Genomic DNA, 14,825 nt, shown 5'->3' with positions numbered 1-14,825 from the left:
CTCTTATTTATTTGGTGATAAAGTGGCACTTTTTTGGATTCAGGTTAAGGCCAGCAATCTGAACACACTTCAACACAGTTGTCAGGGGGCTTAGATATTCTTCAAATGTCTTCAAAAAATGACAGTGCCAACCAGATAAAAAATATGCATTGTCCATTTAAGGTGTTGAAGCAGATTGTCCATCATATATTCAAATGTGGCTGGAGTGTTACACAGTCAAAACAGCATAATGTAAACACATACAAGACATCAGGCTATGAAGGCAGTCTTTTCCTGGTCAGCCTCATCAAGCTCAGTTTGATGGTAGATTGTCTGCATGTCCGTTGTTGAGAAGTACTTTGCTCCTTTCAACCAGTCTAGGGCGTCATCAATGTCCTACGTGGATAGACATCTTTTGTTTTGATTTTTTATCCAATGCAGAAATATCATGTGCCGTCTTTCTGCTTCACAAGGATCACAGGAAAGGAGAGGACCAAGGACTCTAAAGGTTCAGTGATGTCCTCCTACAACATCTTCTTCACTTTGTGCCAGATTATTTGTCATTCAGCTGGCAACACACTATATTAGTGCTGACTAATTGGTGGGTGATCCCTAGTGTTGATATGGTGTTTTGCCATGGACTGCTTGGTCTGTCTTTTCTGTGCTTTGGGTTTGAAAATACCTGAAAATTGATGCAGTATGACTATCAGTTGCTGACGTTGTTCCTTGGTCAGGCCAGACCTTGTTAGCTGTTCAATAGTAGCTTCCTCCCCTGCATTACATACAGTGGTAGGATGACAATAAGCTGCCCTTCCAGGACTAGTTCAGCTGTTCCTCCTATGCACATACCTTTAGGGTTGAATTGTGGCTGCTCACAATGATTAGTGATTCAAAATTCTCCTTGACCACCTACAGTGCTTATGATCATCACTGGTGTGTAGATTTCTTTTGTCAACCCAAGTAGCTTTTTGCAATCGACAAAAGCTTCACAATTTAACTGATTGGTGACTAGAACTTGTCTCTGTGATGATGGTGAATTATTATAATCTTCAGCAGCAAACATCTGCGTTGAGTAATCTTTGTTGTGTGTGCTTGTCGCAATAGCCTCTTCGGCCTGGAGCTCTCATCTTCTTGTGATGCATGCAAGAAATCCCGTCTGAGATTACAATCTGTTAAAATGACAAATTCAAAGTGCTGTGTCCTGTCATTGATAGTGATTCTTGCTATTCATGTTTCTGTTGGCGGGACGTATTTGTCATATTCAGCACAATTTTTTTCATATCAAGGAACATAGTCTTCTTTATCTGACGATGATAAGCATCTGACTTTATAGAAAAAGAAGCTCCTAAGATGACTAACATGTGGATGGATTGTCCATCGATGATGACATCACTGAGATTTCTTGATATCTTGGTGACTGTCGTCCATGGAGGATTTTCATCTGTGGCAGCCTCACCTCTATAGTTGGTCTCCTAATTTTCCTAAATTTGGCGGCTGAACAAGCAGCTGGTAACTCCATTTGGCAGTGGGAAATGGCTTGGATTGTTGGGGAACAACTTCATCCAGGGTTCAGCAATGGGCTTCACCTCACAGGTCAACTATAATTCAATTTTGTCATATGATGACATGATTGGAGACCATGGCTGTTATTTGAAGACAAATGTTATTGGTGTTGAGACAGCAACCAGCCACAAATTTATTTTCAGTTTCATTATTCAAAGGGTACTGTTACCAGTTTCGAATCGTTATGATTCATCTTCAGATGGTTCATGCTTTCATTACAATGGTTTTTTTTTCAGAAATTAATTGTTCTAAAATATAAATAATACATAATTATACACATGTCACCTCGATTGTTGTGTTATAGATTTTCATTGGATGTGAGTTATGTGAAATGTCAGTTTGGAGTGTTTGTTTTCAATACATTCGTACAACAGATGTGAATACATTTCCACTGCATTCTTATCGTTGCACACGTAAATTTTTCTCGCTGAACGCTTTAGGTTTGTCACAGAAAAGATTTCTAGCAAACACCACATGTTTTGATACAATACAAAGTTTGAAAAGCAACTCATAGCATGCCAGTCAGCGAAACTAAGCACTCTGCTTAGCTATTGGCAATATTGGTGAAGTGAGTCGAGGTCTTACTGGTTGTTGAACAAGTCAGACAGAAAGGTTAGCCAAAGCACTTGTTTGAAATCTGGTTCTTATTCTCGCATGAACAGCCATGGTAAGTGAGAATTGTATTCTTGTAGATGTCTTGCCATTCTAGAAACTGAACAATACAGAATATAAATTCTTCACTGTCACTCTTCTTTCAGCCTTTTGTCATACAAAGATGTGGAGATATTTGTTGTACTTGACATAAAAGATGAAAATATTCACTTGCATCCCCTGACTATAGTATTTCTAGGAAGTGACTAGTTTTCAGCACAAAAATGTACATTTTACATCAGTTCTTGCTGCTAGATTACTTTCATGACTAGTTTTCAACACAAATATGTGCATTTTACATCAGGTTTTGCTGCTAGATTCATTTCATAAATGAAAGAAATAGCAGCTTTCATTGCACACAGGCAAAATATATTCCTACTGTCAAATTCCCTTCCTCAGCCATGAGGCATATGTCATACTGATGTCTTATGTGATTTGGATATGGATATCTTTTTACCCTAGAAAATTTTTCAGTTTTTTAATGCACCTGTTCCCTGATTCATTGAATCTCTCATTATATATCTGGTGCATTAAATTTGATTACATAGATTCAGTTTCAAAATAAATTCTAAGACTTGTCTTTCATTAGTGACTAGATACTTACAGGTTCAGCAGACGTTATTTTATGGCCTCATTTCACTATTTTTTCTTCTTTATATTTTTAATTGTCATTTGAAGTGGTCGGAGTTTCCAGTTTTGTGCTGTACATAAGACAGGATCTTGTTTCTTACCTTTTTATCAGCGTAAAAAACTTCTCTCTGAACTGTCAATAATGAATCAATGTCTTTATGAATATTATTTTTGTGTCTTGTATAGTGATTGCGCAAGCCGCAGTGTAGCTGAAACTGATTTGAAAGGTTTCTGTTGTTAGCAAGAAAAACAATTAATGAGTTAATGTCAATGTAAGTATTCCAAGATTCTTAAAGAGAGCTGTGCTAATGTGTTTTTAACAGTTTTGCACAATGCTTTTACTCCTTGCATTTGCTAAGTTAACACATATTTTGCCTTTAGGTATACTGCACAAGAAAACAATCCCAAAAACAGCAGAAGCAAAAGAAAGAGAACAACATTTTTTCTCTTTAGGTTAACACAATGAGAGAGACTTCTAAATGCAAAACATGCTGGACTGAACTACTTAATTAAATTATATATGTACTGACTCTTTTAACTCCTTATCCCTTCTGACCACCAAAGAATTTTGTAAATAGTGTTTTCCTTAAAATTTGAGTGTTAAGGACTACTTCTGGTAAAAGGTAATCATTCAAAGCCATTTTTGCTTGTTTGAAATGGCATGATATGAGTCTTTGTGAGATTCAGATATTACCTGTTTGCTGTGTACTAGTTCAATCTGAGCTGTATCTGGTAAGACTGAGTTTCTGGCATTTCATTATTATGCTTGGTTGAGCTGTTGGTCTCCAAGGACAGACACAGCTAATGATTATCTCCTTATTTTAGGTTATCAAATGCAAATGATGATCTTTAAGAAAGATTCATTTGCATGACAGGCTCAAGGTGGTTGAGTGAGATTCTAGTATTGATTGTTTTGGTGTTTCCATTGTTTAACTGGTCACCTGTATGTCCCAAATTAACCTCAAGATTTGTCTTTTTGGCTGATATAAATTGCTTTTAATTCTGTATCAGCCACTGCAGTTGTGTTAGCTGTATGCTATATGCTTGTCCAATTATATCTAGTTTACATGTCAGATTAAAAATAAAAACTCTTTTAAAAAAATGAAAACTTTTTTCTGATATGGGACATAAATGTGAACAAAATACACACACAGTTTTATGTGTATTAGACTATTAGGAGAGAGAATATGGAACGGGTTTATGAACTCCTGAAATAATTGCATAATGTATTCTTCTTAATAATTTGCCACTTGTTAATTTTTCTCTATTAAGTACAATGTGTTCTTCAGACTTTTTGTAAGGTAGTGTGCTTGCTTGCTTCCAGGATACACCAAGTAAAAAGCGAGCAGCCACCTTGGAACCAGCAGTATTTGTGTGTATCACTCTCCTGGGGCATGCAGTTGGGTTGATGATACGACAGGATGTGAAAGATCTTCTGGAACCAATGTTGGCCACAGGTCTCAGCCCAGCATTGACAATGGCTCTGAGAGAGCTTGCAGCAAATATACCACAATTGAAAAGGGATATTTCAGAAGGCAAGTCTTTGTACATCACAGTCTCTATTTACAATATTACGAAAAGGATAGATTGCTACTTACCGTATAGCTGAGATGTTGAGTCACGTATAGGCAGAACAAAAAGACTGTCAGACAAATTAGCTTTTGGCCAAAAACACCTTCCTCCGTGACCACGCTCTCTGGCTGCCGAGGCTAGACTGCGAGCAACTGCACATGATGGGAAAGCAGTCTGGGTGGTGGGGGTAAGGAGGAGACTGGGGCAGGGGGGGGGGGGGGGGAGGAATAGCAGAGAAGGTGTGGGGGACGATAATGTGCTGCTTGTGGGAGCAGACATGGATGAGGCGAAGAGAGGTTAGGGCAGCTAGGTGCAGTCAGTCTAACCTCCTGACTGCTCACAGTCTGGCCTCGGCAGCCAGAGAGAGTGGTCAAATGTGTGTGAGTTGTGATTGTGTGTTTGTGATTGTCTGATTTGGAGGAAGGCCTTTCTGGCCAAGACCTAACTTGTTTCACAGTCTTTCTGTTGTGTCTAGTGTGTCATAATACATCTGCTATATGGTGAATAGCAATCTATCTTTTTCATAATATTACATAATTGGATAGACAAAAAAAACTACTCACCAAGTGGTGCCAGGAGAATGTACATACACGAAAAGAGGTTTTACTTGTGCTAGCTTTTGGAGCCAGTGGCTCATTCTTCTGGCTGAGTGGTTGAAGGGGAGGGAAGATGGGTGAAGGAAAAGGACTGGACAGGTTTGGCAAAAGGGGTAAAGTTCGGAAAAGTCACCCAGAACCCTGCATCAGGGGACACTTACCAGATGAGATGAGAAGGAAAGACTTTTGATAATATTGGCCATTTTTATATCCTGATTTTCCATTGTTTGACTATCTTTGTGTATTTTTACCATGAATGCAATACTGTGTAGAAACTGATGCCAAAGTGTTCTTTAGCTAACATAATTAAATAGACAAATGGAAAACTCATTAACAAGTTTCCTTATTACCAACCTCGGTTGCTTAAAGTGCAACTAGTTGATATTGATTTCATACTATATATTAGCCTCAGCACAGGAGAGATCAGTAATGGCTGTCTATATTCTCTATTTCACAATTTCTGTACCTTGTACAAGATATGTTTAGGCATTAGCCATGGAGAAACACTACATAGAAAAATCCGTGTCTATATTCTCTGCTTCACTTTTTGTGCACCTTCTACAAGATTTGTTTAGACATTAGCCATGGTGAAACACTACAGAGAAAAATCAATTTTTTGTTATATATTACAGTCTCAGGTCACCCTCTGGTGATTTGAATATATTACATTGTAACTCTTCAGCTGCACAGCCAGAAGAGACACCCAAAATATGGTGTATCCAAGTCATTTGGTGATTACCTGGTAATAAGATGAAAATAGTAATTCTACCATAAGTGTGATCTGAAGCTGTATTATACAGTAAAAAATTACTAGGCAGTCAGTGTATTTCCATAAGACAGTGCACATTTAGTCTGCGTAAAAATCTAGTACGTTTATCCATTGAGCAGGAAAAGTGATATTATCAAACGAGAAAGCGCTGGAAGATAGACACAATAAAAAACACACAAACACTTACACAAATTTCAAGCTTTCGCAACCCACAGTTACTTCATCAGGAAAGAGGGAAGGAGAGGGAAAGACGAAAGGATGTGGGTTTTAAGGGAGAGCGTAAGGAGTCATTCCAGTCGCGGGAGCGGAAAGACTTACCTTAGGGGGAAAAAAGGGACAGGTATACACTCTCGCGCGCGCGCACACACACACACACACACACACACACACACACACACACACACACATATCCATCCGGAGGTCCACCTCTGTTTCAGTGGTTCCCTTCTTGACGAGACTCCAAATTCCAGACACACATATTATCTTAGTTTACTACACAACTGATACAAAATTTGACATAGTGATCATTTTCTTCATTATGTGACAATATTTTGACTGTATGAAATGGATAGATTGCTACTCACTACATAGAGGAGGGGTTGAGTCGCAGACAGGCCCAATGAAAAGGCTGCTAAACTTTTAAGCTTTCAGACGGAAAATTCTTTCTTCGAGCTCTGGCCTCTGGGGTCTGACTGTGAACCATTGTGAAAGGGGGGATTGTTGCTGAAGATGAGTAATTTGATAGTCAGGCCATTGGAATGGATTCCATGAGATAGGCAGCAACACAGGAACAGTATATGGGACTGGGTTCTGGCCATGGACAGGGAAACATTTCTTCGTTGGCACACATGGAAGTAGTAAGGGTCCATAGAGAAGGACAAAAAGAGCATAAAAATATGTTGGGGGGAAAATCGCAAAAGGATGAAACGGATTAAGTAAAATGAAAAACAAAATAGGTCGAAACCTGAGGGAAGAGGGCCAATAGTGAAAAATGAAAATGAAGACGGGAAAGGGGGGGGGGGGGGGGGAGGGATAGGAAGTAGGAGATAAGAGATTGGGCTGGGGGCTCAGCTGCGGGGTTCGACAAAATACGTGCAGCAAAGGAAGGTATGGAAAATAACACAAGAAAGTTATGCGAGGTTGTGGAAGAAAGTGTGATCAATTTGCAGGTCCAGAATAATGATCTTAGTAAGAAGAATGTGGGACACGAGATGCTGCATCAACAATACAAGTGTTCACATAGCTGTGTGGTGTACATGGACAAGACCGTTGATACAGTGGGGCTCAGAAGTCAAAGAATGTGTGGTAGGGAAGGTGACAGTAAAACAAAGGAAAGATGAGAAAAAGAAGTACAGACATTGGGTAAAGTAACACTTTAGGGAATAGTGACGAAGGGAAACAGCACTGGATAGTGGATTAGAAGGAAAGCCAGTGGCAAAATCAAACAATGGAAAGTCCAGGATGGAGTAACAACAATATGAAAAGGTTAGATTGTTACTCACCACATAATGGAGATGCTGAGTTGCAGACAGACATAATGAAAATACTGCTAAACATTTAAGTTTTCAGACGAAAAAAGTCCTTAAGAAGACACACATACACACACAAGGTAACAGTCAGCAGCTACTGAGTCCGGATTGTTAACCAGTCACATATGGGGCCCCCAGAGGCTGGAGGCAGTAGCCATTTGTATGTTGTGCTTGTACTATGTCAGCCCTTTACCTATTGAGGTTAATAGTTCCCCAGTCCTTAGGAAGACATTAAACAGTCTATTGTTAAATTTGTCACTCCATTACCTGATGATTATGACATCTTTCCATCCGTCACCTGAAATTTCCTTATCCCTTTATTGGTGCTCAGATCTCATGATAATTGATTTATTACTGTGTTTATCCATTTATTTGCACACTGAAATTCTATCATTTAATTGCAGGATTGCTAAGGATGCTATCACAGGTACTCATGCAAATGCCACTTAGACATCCTGGTATGCCACGGCATTTACCATCGCCTGGATTTGCAGTTGTACCACTCTCTCTGCATGCCCAAGAGGTACCAGATGTACCAAGCATTGTATTAGCCCTCAGAACTTTGGGCAGTTTTAACTTTGATGGTAGGAAGTTACACAATTTGTTTAACATTCAATGATTTTAGAATTTTTCTCTTAATCATATGGTCATTAACAAATAATTGGGCACTTGCTGCAATTGTATTTGTGCCTTAATGTGTTCTGAATTGCAAACATTTGTTAAGTTTCTTGAACTCATTTCATGTGTAAAGGATTGGTTGTCTGCCACTGCTGACCCTAAAGAGGCTCTCTCTATATTGTGGCATCTGAAAAACAGAAGTTAAGGCCACCAAGAAATTGTAATATGTGCAGATATTCCATGTGTTGCAATGAGGATGAGAAGAGTGGCATAAATTGAATAAAAAAGGAAGGAAATAAAGGATGTAACATACTTTGACATGTTGTTGTAAAACTTTAAATATGTAGAATGAATAGAACAGCACATTTCTGAACACTTTAGTGCATGACACTGATCTTTACAATGCTGTTATTAACATGTTTGCTGTGACTTGCTTCTTAATGCCTGCAGAGAATATGGAATGAATGAGCAAGTGATTCATCACATAGTAAGAGCCACCATTCTTTGTACCGTGAGAAAGTGCTCCAGTGTTGATATGTTTGTGGCCACAACAATAAAATCTGTTAAGTTGTTCCAAAAATCTGTAATACGAATAAAACTGAAAATTAAAAATAATATGCTGCACTGGTCATGCACTGGAACCACACTGCAGGATATTTGACTGGGAATGTTTGATGTGAAGAGCTATTCCTAAACATTTAAGAGCCATCCTTTGCAGAAAGATGCAGAAATGTATTAATCCCCCTATTGCTCCCTTTACATGTTACACTTAGGGACTGATGATAAAATTAGACAAGTTAATGTGTGTAAAGATGTGAACAAATTATTACTGTAACAAGATTGTAACATAAGTTTGTAAAATTTTAGATGTAGTGATTTGCTGAAATATAATCTCTAGATTGTTGTCTTCATCTGATTCATAATATGCATGTAAACAGATAATATATGTGTTTTACAGGACATTCACTGCTGCATTTTGTGAGACAGTGTGCTGACCATTTTCTGTCACGAAATGAGCAGGAAGTGAGATTGGAAGCTGTACGAACTTGTAGTCGCCTATTACACCTTGCATTACAGGGAGCTTCAAGCAAGCATTCAGAAACTGTCACTGCGACTGTCTCAGCAGTTCTTTCAAAATTGCTTGTTGTTGGGATAACTGACACAGGTTGGTACTGTACTTTGTCTCTGTGCTGTTCAGTTTTATAGAGCATAATTTATCCACAAAAATTTGGGAAATGTAATACAATGGCTTCTTACTACATAACTACAGGTCTAAAGTCAATGTTGAGAATTCTCTGTGTGTTTTGTCCATGAATTTTATTATTTCTACCATGATTGTTACCTGACAGATGCTTTGCAGTTACAGACAGTCAATTCTAATGCAGCAGCCTATGTCAATGGTATGAATTAATATTTCATCTACTTCTGCAGGGTATATCATTAGATAACCTTTTGGTTCAATACTGATTTCCCCAGTATTTTATACAAACACCCTGCTTCATTTGAAACAGGGCTACTTGTTGAAACTTTGTGCTGAACTGGAATTCAGTCCAGGACCTTTGCTGTTTTTAGGCAATGCTCTTAATAATTAAGCAATCGAGGCATAACTCAAGACCCACCTCAGAGCTTCGTTCAGGCCCCTACCTTGTGTATCAGCCTTTTGCCCTGCAGTAGAATGTTCACTTTTGTGAAATTCCCAGCAGATTAAACCTGTTTACTGCAATGGGACTTGAATCCGGACACACACTTACCTCTTATGGCCAACACTTCAACCAGCTGTGCTATCCACTGTATGTATGTCTCTCTAACTGCTGTGTATATCTGTACACTGTTTGCTAGAGGAATATTGTCAGTTATCTCCAGTGTAATTGGATGAGAGTCCTGGAACTTGCTTATCTAATAAACTTTTATTATTTGATTTATTCAGTAATATCATCATGGTTTTGTCTGATTTTAACTTTACTAAATTTGTAATTAAACTGTTCTTTCTAGACGTCATAACACAGTAATGCCTTGATTTGACTAAAACTATGGTTCCTCATAATATCAGAGTCTTTGACAGTTGAGTTGTCAGATGTTCTGCTGACGTAGTGTTCAACACATTATAAAATATAAACTTACGTAATTTGTGCCTATAAATATGGGTTAATAGCCCAGAACTAATTGCAAAATATGCAAAGAACGTCAGTGATGGAAACTTGCTTTTCATGGCCTGTAAGCTTCTCATATCATGTGGAGGTTAGCATGTTTATAATCCTATTTCTGCTCTTGTGTGAAACTACAGACCATAGTCAAGTTGCACATTAGTGAAGAGAGAATGTGTGGTAAATATTTGTTGCTCTGTGGTGATGTAATTAGACTTCACTCTAGAATATCTTTGTGGTGCATACCCTCAAATTAGTAATCAGAATCATTTAAAACACTCATTTCTCCCTTTAATTTTGCTGTGTGGTATTCTCTGCCGCCCCACCCTTTTCTCTCCTCTTCCCCCACACGAAAAAGTCTCCTCTCCCCTCAACAAGAAAAAAGAGATCTCTGGTTTTGTTCCCTTTTCTTTTTCTTCCAGATTGCTTTGTTTCATCCTGTCTATAGTTCCACTGTGTTTTTTCGTGCATTAATTAGACGTCTCTTCATGTGACACTGCAACTTTCCTATGTCCATTCTTATTTCTCATCCCGTTGCCTGGAACTTTCATCTTCCTCAGTGATTATTTTTGCATTTCCTTCTCTTGGCCTAGTATTCTATGACATAATTACCCTCTGCACGTCTGCTGTGATCTATGCCTCTTTTCCCTCTTGATCACTGTAGCATATTCCATCTTTCCTGTGCATGAGCTTTTGAAGCCATCATAGATGAAGTCCAGTACAGTTCTATTAATGGGTCGTAGTTGTTTATTTCTCCTATTCAGGGTGATTATAATTAAAGTTAAACTTTCACACTGCTGTAGAAATAATGCCACTGGTCAGAATGACATCAAATTGTAGCGGAGTATTATCGTAGAAGGGGGAAAACTTAAGTCAGAAGAAAATTAAATAGTTACAAAATATGAATAGATGGCACTTTAAACATCACAATTTAATAGTGATCGACTACAAATTGCAAATGAATCATATAACAATGCCTAAGGCGTGTGTACGTTTGACGTTAAACAAACTATACTACCCATTGTACATGGGTGTACTTTTGGTTACATAAGCCCATTCTCCATGGCAAGGTCATATCACATTGGACGGGAAAAATTGGTTTTTAATTGTCCTGAGGCCAAAAACCACATGAAAAGCATCGATCACATTGGTTTTTAATTGCCCTGAGTCCAAAAACTGCACAAAAGGTGCAAGTCAAAATCAAATTGGATTATTAATTTCTGTGTGACTGGCACAAAACATGTTCAGCATGCTGTCCACTGTTTTCTCCAACTAGTTGTAATCGAGAAACAGCATGTTCCACAACTGATCGAAGTGTTTCCAGGGTCACATTCAGAATGTGTTGTGCAATGCATACCTTCAATGTAACTAAGTGTGCAATCGGAACACTGAACACAACATCTTTCAGATAGCCCCACAGCTAAAAATCTCACGGGTTAAGATCAGGTGATTAGGACAGCCAGGCTGTACGGAAATGGCGGCTGATGATTCTAGCATTTTGGAAATGGCCTTCAGCAGCTGCTTAACTGGATGAGCAATGTGCGGAGGTGCACCATCTTGCATAAAAATGATCACATCCACGCTGTTGGAGAGCTGGAATGCCATTGTGCAAAAGACACTCATAGTGCTTACCAGTGATGGTAAAGGTAACAGGACTGGAAGCACATGTGTCTCTTCAAAAAAATGTGGCCCTTTGTTAAATGGTGCCGTAAAACCGCACCACACAGTGACCTTTTCAGGATGAAGTGATACTGGTTGATTTGCTTGTGGACTTTCCATTGCCTAAATTCGACAATTCTGTGTATTGACATGTCCTGTCAGATGGAAGTGGGCTTCGTCTGTCCACAAAATCTTCCATGGCCAATCATTGTCCACTTCCTTGTGAGCAATAAATTCTAAAGCGAAGGACTCTCTTGCTGGCAGGTCAACAGAAGCAGCTCTTGCACATGGGTAATTTTGAATGGATAGCAAACGGATGTTTCGTAGGATTTTACGCACCCTGCTCACGGGTATGTCCAATGTTCTGGCAATTCTCCGTGCACTACATGTTTGCACACCACCACTTGTCTCCTCCTGCATTGCTGTGACCACCGATGTTGAATCAATTCGTTTCCTCCCTCTACCAGGTTGCACACCAAAAGAACTGGTCTTTAAAATTTTAGAATCATTTTCTCCAGACCCATGGCAGCCATCAGACCAACGCCTTTTTTCAAACCCTTCAGTGTCCAGAACTTCTGCAGAGTGACGTGCGTACAGGCATCATTCTTGTAATACAGCTTTACAAGCAGAGCATGATCCTGAGTTGAGACAGTCATGCTGAATGTCCTAGATGCGAAAGGAGGAAAAGCCATGTACCCAGCATGTTTATAGTAACTTCAGTGGGTCATGCACATGACAAGTGTTTTCATTTACTTATTCTGACACATACAGCGCCATCTATTGATCACTTTTCATGCTATTTTTCTTTTTCTTTTGCCATACATTTTCCCCCTTCTCTGATAATATTCTGTTGCAATTTGACATCATTCTGACCAGTGGTGCTATTTCTACAGTGTTTTCAAAGTTTAACTTTAATTATAATCACCCTCTATATCAAGAACAGCAGTGGCCATAGAACTCTTCCCTGTGACATGCCATTCTGGGTCATCCCCATGTCTGAGTAGTAGTTACCTCTCTCCTCATCTCTTATTTCCACTTTTTGTTATCTTTTTATTAAGTAGCATGTTATAAAATTGAATCAATTGCCTCTCACCCATAGAATTTCACTTTTTTGAGGAAAATGTAATTAACTAGGTTGAAAAATTTTTATATATCATAGAATACTCCAATTATAGATACCTCTCTGTCAAGTGTTTGCAGTAGATATTCCACAAGTACTTGTGTTGTTGAGGTAGTAAATTTATTTTTTTTTTTTTTTTTGTCGGCTTCTGGCTATTATATCCTGTGACGTGAAGAAGCTTATTGAACCGTTATAATCACTCTGTACATCTCCAGCTAAACAAGTGATCTGTACCTCAACAATGATAAAATATTTTACTCTTAAACATTCCCTCCTACTGAACCTTTGATCATTGTTCAAGAGGCCCTGTGAAAACAGTCTAAATTAACTGTAATGTTACATTGTACCTGCCTTCATGATGAATCAGTAGATTAATAACTGAAGTGTTATATTTATTGTTAGCTATTCAATGTTCGGTGTTATGTGTTCTTGAATGAATAGTGATCAGTCATCTTCAGAGTGTATGTTAAGCATTTTCAAGTGTTTATGCTATTTCCTCAATTTGTGTACTTGCTTAACTGCTTCAATGAAAAAAATCTGTGTTCTAGTAGTTGTGTTGTTTCTGACAGAAACAAAATTGCCTTTGGTATTGCCATATATTAGTTTGTATTTCTTTTTAATAATACAAATATTCCCTTTCAGATGCAGATGTAAGGTACTGTGTCCTTGATTCTCTTGACCACAGCTTCGACAGCCACCTAGCTCAAGCAGAAAATTTAAGTGCTCTCTTTGTTGCAATGAATGATGAAGTATTTGAAATAAGAGAGCGTGCGATTTGTACCATTGGCCGCCTTAGTTCGATGAATCCTGCGTATGTAATGCCTTCTCTTCGAAAGACATTGATACAGGTATACACAGAAAATTGATTTATAATGTTCATATATGTTTTTCATTAAGACTGTCCATCAAGGAAGTATAATTTTTTCTCTGTTGATGATAGTAAAGAAATGAGGCATGACTTTGTAGCTTGCAAGCACTTACCAACACGAAGCTGGTTTAACTATAGAACAGGAGGATTCAGATACTCCTGCTACTACCTGTTGTGGAGTAGATGTTCTTTCTTAAATTATGTCTGTTTGCCAGGATACAGTATTACAAATTATGCTTGTAATTCTCAAAGACAGATAAAAAAATTACAGAAGCTGCTGTAATCAGCCCACCTAAATATAAGTATTACATTGAAGACAGGATGTACACAGGATGCAACAAAAGAACATAGCATTTAATAGCTGCCATCTCCAAGTGCTATTGATCTTTAGGTACTCATAATGAAATGAATATTAAGGTCATGTATTCCAGGAAAGGTTAAGCAAGTACATGGTGAATCACCTAAAACTTGCACCACAAGTATTGTGGAAATGCAAAGTGCTATTCATGTGTGGTTTTCACAAAATGGATTGGTAGTCAGGGGCTTGTATTGTTAGCCATTCAACAGATTGTAATAATACTTAGAAAGTATATTTTTTATGCAAATATACACATTTTTAAATAGAACAATGCCTATTGACATTCACGGACTTAAAGTAGGGTAAATTAGAATGTCAGTGGTGTTTATTGCAGGATTCTAGTGTGAGCTATTTACAAGATATTGTATTTTGGAAAGTTCCCACACTGACATTTGTACAATATATGTAGTAGCACACACTAAAGAACAACACAAGTGTGTACACTAATTACATGGATTCTGGTCAGTTATGAGACAGTTGACCACCACAGGCTGTGTTCAAAATGATCACCGGCAGTGGTAATATGCTTCCAGTCTGGTGTGAAATGACTGCTGCACATGTGCTATATTTCAGCAAAGATGTCCGATCAGGCATCATTGCATAACATTGGGTTGGTATGTCCTTGTAGATGCTGCATGCAAAGTAACAATTTGGAAAAAATTCGTGAAGGCATGCTGTAGTACTTCATGCACTGTGGGGAGGACAGCCATCATGTTGGTACCACAGGTTCCTCCTAGTCTGCAGAGGAACCTCTTCTAGCATCCATGGA

The 14,825-nt window shown here is 38.4% G+C and overlaps 1 protein-coding gene across 2 annotated transcripts in view; it reads left to right on the top strand.

The window, feature by feature from the left end:
- Nucleotides 1–14,825, top strand: part of LOC124594853 (serine/threonine-protein kinase mTOR) — a 264,014-nt gene that overhangs the window by 61,538 nt on the left and 187,651 nt on the right. For both annotated transcript variants that reach the window (XM_047133312.1, XM_047133311.1), the window contains exons 9-12: nt 4,148–4,358; nt 7,694–7,873; nt 8,866–9,072; nt 13,473–13,678. In XM_047133312.1, the coding sequence (XP_046989268.1) occupies nt 4,148–4,358; nt 7,694–7,873; nt 8,866–9,072; nt 13,473–13,678 (804 nt within the window). The remainder of the gene's footprint in view (nt 1–4,147; nt 4,359–7,693; nt 7,874–8,865; nt 9,073–13,472; nt 13,679–14,825) is intronic.

The sequence above is a fragment of the Schistocerca americana genome, chromosome 2, assembly GCF_021461395.2.
Source record: "Schistocerca americana isolate TAMUIC-IGC-003095 chromosome 2, iqSchAmer2.1, whole genome shotgun sequence".
Classification (NCBI taxonomy): domain Eukaryota; kingdom Metazoa; phylum Arthropoda; class Insecta; order Orthoptera; family Acrididae; genus Schistocerca; species Schistocerca americana.
This window is presented reverse-complemented; position numbering and strand designations above follow the sequence as displayed.